At 32.2% G+C, this 5,495-nt stretch overlaps 1 protein-coding gene across 1 annotated transcript in view; it reads left to right on the top strand.

Moving 5' to 3' along the window:
• Positions 1 to 4,469, top strand: part of LOC110099450 — a 37,887-nt gene extending 33,418 nt beyond the window's left edge. Inside the window, exons 3-5 of the mRNA XM_020826591.2 lie at positions 3,090 to 3,277; positions 3,366 to 3,539; positions 4,193 to 4,469. Coding sequence (XP_020682250.1) covers positions 3,090 to 3,277; positions 3,366 to 3,539; positions 4,193 to 4,279 — 449 coding nt within the window. The 3' untranslated portion in view covers positions 4,280 to 4,469. The remainder of the gene's footprint in view (positions 1 to 3,089; positions 3,278 to 3,365; positions 3,540 to 4,192) is intronic.
• Positions 4,470 to 5,495: the final 1,026 nt, after the last annotated feature.

Genomic DNA, 5,495 nt, shown 5'->3' with positions numbered 1-5,495 from the left:
CTCCTTCGTAGGTAAATTCGGTGATCCGGTCGCAACGTTGCATTATGTTTGGCGATCAGAGGTGGTTTGACCATTTAAGTGATGTGTTGCGAGCACCGACTATGATACCCCATAATCAAAATTGGAAGAATGGTCTATTTTATATTTTTAATTAATCAATCAAAGATTCTAAATAATAAATCTTTATATCCACTGAAAGTAGCTAATAATTACATACATCAAATTTGTACACTATACATTTACTTCAAAAAATCATATATTTCAATTTAACTGGTGAAAATTCAATATTTTATGGCACAAATGCTCATATTGACGAGATCTATCACATACAAAAAATTCTGCATTGAAAGTTTTACCAATAGAAAATTATCCTCATTTTTTCGTAATGAAAATACATATTTGATCAGAAAAATACAAAAAATACAAAATTATTGAAATAAAAAATAGAGTCATTATTTCTTACAGCGAGACAAGCAATTTTTCCAACCGGGTCCACGGATGAAAATCGCTATACGACCTCCGAATCTAACTTTCGTTTTTCTGTCTCAAAATTCTCTCCAATTTCCCTAAATCATTCTCTGTTAGCTGATTGCATGCATTAAACATCTTTTTAATGGATTTAGTAGTGACTTGGGATATTTTATAATAAAATAATAAGATAATAATTAATATTATTATATAATTTAATCAATTTTTAGTATAAAATTTATAGAAATTATTTTGGGACTTCAAAAATTATAGAAAATATTCTTAAAATAAATCATTTTATTTAAAAAATATTGGTGAAATCAATTTGTAAAATGAACACCTCAAGGTCCCAAAATCCTCACTTGCATCGGCAAATGTCAATTTCTTAAGGATTTGCACTAGTGCCCGAAAATTATGAAAAATTTCATGTAATTAAAATACTACAATATAAATGTTATGCCGAAGACAGTTTGCCATTTCGAGTTACAATGGCTTTAGGAAAAAAAAATTGGCAAAGTCAAATTACTTGATATTACAATCATCATTTGAGTCACAAAATTCGCCTCTTTTGCTCGTGCTGATTTGGCGGATGTGTAGAGGCCAACAATTACTTGTTAATAAATTCTAAATATAAAGTTGATATGAATTTTTTTATTCATCGTGCATTAGCATCGTCATTATGTTGCTATCATATGAGCTAGTTAATGTTGTGATATTGCCTCGATTCATGCGCAAAATTAAGATTTTTTGTCAATCGATAACTTTGACAAATATGGGGGTCGATCATAGTTATTTCAGTTGTTCTGAACACCCTGGCACTGTCCATTTCGTGAACGGCGGCCATGTCAGAGATTTGAATTTTTGGTCGTCACGTGTCGGGTAGGTTTTCCGTGACGGGTAAGTTTTGCGCGACATCGCGCTCTTTCACTTTCGAAACTCATCTCACGTGGTCGACTCGACCCTGACATTACTATTTAGTTTCTTGAACATATAGAATTTTTTTCTTTCTATGAATCATAACTTCTATTAATTATATTAATTTGCCTCTAAGAGTACCTATATTCCAATTTACTATTCAAATTCTAATTTTATGGACTAGTTATTTTCGCACATCTATATATGATGTGGGAACCCTTGTTTATTTAATATTACACCTGGCGCCTCTACAATGGCCCTTGCACACATTTTGTTATGTTCAAGTCATACAGCATATCACTTCTAAGAAACGGCCTAGTATTAACAAAATATATTAAAGGGCTCATCTTATGATTGTTCTACAAGTTTTATACTGGCTCTCTGCTACCTAATACAACTTGTCACTTTTCTTGCCATGGCTTGGAACCGGCAACAACAATATTAAAATAAACATGAAAAACGACATAAATAATAAGTGGATGATTATTTCAAAGTTGGTGTCTTGTATTTGCGTTAAATTGTTTGCTAGAATTTGTGCAGAATCCTTTAATACTAACTAATCTATAAGGTAGCTTAAATTGTAATATATTATCTTCTTTTTGGAATGCATTAATAATATATGAACTTAGAAGAATTTATTTGCTCTCTCGCTATTGCATTAAGATATTTATGTTGAATATGCAAAATAGTGTATCCGAAATGGAATCTAAGAATCCATATCCAAAAGGTATTAGACAGCGAATCATATGATTTTGTGCTTCATGATCTAAGCTATAACTTAAAAGTGTTATATGAACGTTGTAGCCCTGAAACACTTGATGATATAACCTGAAAGTATTATCGGAATTTATTTTATTTATTTGACAATTATAAGATAGTGAGAAATGATACCTTTGGTTCATATGTGCTACAGTTGTTCATATTAATAGATTGGGATACGAGTGCTGCGTAGCTTGTAACTTTTTGTTTTAAATATGTATATGGCGTTCATTAACACAGTAAGCTACGTAGAAAACTTGAAATATATTCACATGTTCATGGTTGAACCATTTTGTTCTTCTTATTGCATGATTATTTCCTTGCAAGTACGAATAGTTCTGCCATGGTTGTCAATTTGGGACTGTGGAAACTGCTTCGTGTTGTCTTACCTTGCTTCTATGACAAGTTCATGTTCTTTGAAAGTTTCCTTTCTTTCGTCATAATAATGCTTGATCTTATTGAAACTGCTTCCTTGCCATGCACTTCTGTGAGTTTCATATACTAGATGAGTTATTTGAACAAATGCTTAATCTCAACAATTAAAATGGGTACAGTTCTTTCCTGGACTTTCATATCTGAGATATAAATATCGGCATTTAGTGTTTTTAGACAATCTGCGCTCTGCAAGAAATTTGAAACCATACATCTTACCATGAACGATTTAGGGCCAATTCATCTGGGTTATAATTTCATGGACTCTATTAGTTCATATTATATTAATTCTCCCCCATTTTTTATGTTTTGAAACCATGTCATGGGACTTTGAAATAATGGATGTTTTTTAAAGGATAACTTGTATCTACATATTGAATTTTTAACTTTTCTCACTTTCGTTAAATTATGGCCACCGAACACCACGGTCGTTGTTATTATGGGATGCTAATCTAGCGATTTGTGTGAATGGAAACTGAGAGATGGTTTTGAACAATGTTTTGCTTGTAATTCAGCTTCAGGAGAACCTGCTACCAACAATATTCCTAAAGATGGATCGGAATGGGTGGATCTCTTAGTAAGAGAAATTATGAATTCATCTGGCATAGAGGATGCAAGGGCTCGTGCCTTTAGAGCTCTAGATGTCCTGGAAAAATCTATTGTTGCGCGGGCTAATGTTGAAGCAACAAAGAACTTCCACAATGTATTTTGTATTTTCTTTATTTCTTCAAATTTAAAATTAATCTTTTTCTTGTTGATTGTAATTGAAAATTCCATTTGATTTGAGACAGGAAAGCATGATTCTCAAAGAACAGGTTAAATTGCTGTTTGGAGAAAATGCTATTCTTAAAAAAGCAGTTACCATCCAGCATCAACGTCAGAAAGACTTCGAAGAGAAGAATCAGGAGCTGGAAAGTCTAAAACAGCTCCTTTCTCGGTACCAAGAACAGCTACGTAAGCTTGAGGTGTGTAAATTTTTCTGGTGTGATAATCTTTTACATCATGAGTCTTAACGTATAGTGCTGTCAAAAAAGCTCTTGGTTCTTGGACTTCTCGCATTGAGCTCATTAAAGAAACCAGTATTAGGTTTGTTCATTTCGGGAGCTGATATTAAATTATTATTTAAGCAGCTCATCTTGATATGTTGGTTGGTAGCTTTAGTTATCAATGAAGAAATCTTAGATTCGAGTCTTACGTATGTATTATGTGTGTGAGTTTACCTAATTGACCTAAATATTCCCAAAAATATATAGTTATTTTGGGCTGCTTTTGTTAACAAGTCGAACACAAACAAAGTCTTGATTTATTGCATTTGGATTGTTATTAGCGTATGTTTTAATTTTATAATTTGTTATTTATTAAGTGGTTAGTAGATGTGTATAATGATTACATCGTGTTCAATTTGTTGTTTATTTATTTATTTTAATTTGTTCAAAATTGAATCATGTTTGACTCGTCGTAGAGCCGAGCACAAACATGATATTTACGAACAATGTAAAAAACAAGTCAATCTCAAATCAACAAAAAATTCTAATGGTTCGAACACGAACACCCTTGATATTGGCTCAAGCTAGGCTCTTTTACACCCATACTAACATATACCTTTTTTCCATGGCAGGTTAACAACTATGCACTGGCGATGCATCTCAAGCAAGCCCAACAAGGCAGCTCCATGCCCGACCGATTTCATCCTGACATCTTTTGAGGTTCTGGATGAGTTGATTTCTCATACCTGGAAATGAAAAGAGGAGAACTTCCATGCGTGAAATTTTAGTTAGAGAGCTGACACTGTGAAACAAATTGATTGAATTCTTTCTTGTTCTCTAATTTGTTGAATTTCTTATTCCTGTTCTTTTGGCTATTATGAGACAGTTTTGTCGTGCATTGCCAGCTTATAGTTTTAAGGTATTGTTTGATGATGATATACTGCTGGCATGAAAGTCATTAGACTCACATAAATGGTAGGAGATGCACGTATAACATAATGCATCAGGCTGCTTATTTTCCTCATTTTGAATTTTTAGCTCATTTCAGTGCAAAATAAATTATATTTGAGATTTGAAAAATATATATTTTTGTTTTATTTAATATTAATTAAGCTGATTTATATTGTGGTGGTTGTAGTAGCCGGAGAACATTAGCAGTGGTTGGCAAGGTAATGATGGTGATGATTGTGATGTTGGGGTGGTGATGGTTGGATGGTAATTTTTAAAATATTTGAGAACATCTTAATTATTTTAAATATTTTAAAAATAATTTATTTGTTAAAAAAAGTTAAAAAATAAACAGTCATTGCTAGGTCCCATGTCTTGGATGAGAAAAGTGGAGGGTTGCGTTAGGTAGTTGACAGTTAGTGTAAAATTTGTCGAATAATCATGACATGAATCCTTTAATACATTATGTTAATGCTAGGACGTTCCTTGGAAGCGACGTGTTGTATGGCCTAAATAAAATGATACGTGTGCAAGAGTTGCTCCATCGGTGCTCGGATGCAGTGTTAAATAGGCAAGAGTTTCCACATCATGGACTGATGTGGGTAAAGAATTTAGTCCATGAAATTAAAATTAGGTTGGAATCGCTGAACATAGGTTCCATTACATGTAAATTAATGGAATTAATTGATATTATGATTTATAGGAAGATAAATATTTTATGCATTTAGGAAATTAAATTGATTGGAGAGAAGGTTAAGGAGATTGATAGTTTATGATTTAAACTTAGGTATTCTGGAAGGAGTTGTACTAAAAATGGTGTAGGTGTGATTATAGATAAGAGTTTGAAAGATAATTTATAAAAATTGATAGAATTGAAGTTAGAATTATAGTTTTGAAGATTATTATTGATGATAGAATTATTAATATTATAAGTACTTATGCTCTTGAAGTAGATTTTGATATGTGCTTTAAGTTAAAATTTTAGAA

Source organism: Dendrobium catenatum, unplaced genomic scaffold, assembly GCF_001605985.2.
Source record: "Dendrobium catenatum unplaced genomic scaffold, ASM160598v2 fragScaff_scaffold_1636, whole genome shotgun sequence".
Classification (NCBI taxonomy): domain Eukaryota; kingdom Viridiplantae; phylum Streptophyta; class Magnoliopsida; order Asparagales; family Orchidaceae; genus Dendrobium; species Dendrobium catenatum.
This window is presented reverse-complemented; position numbering and strand designations above follow the sequence as displayed.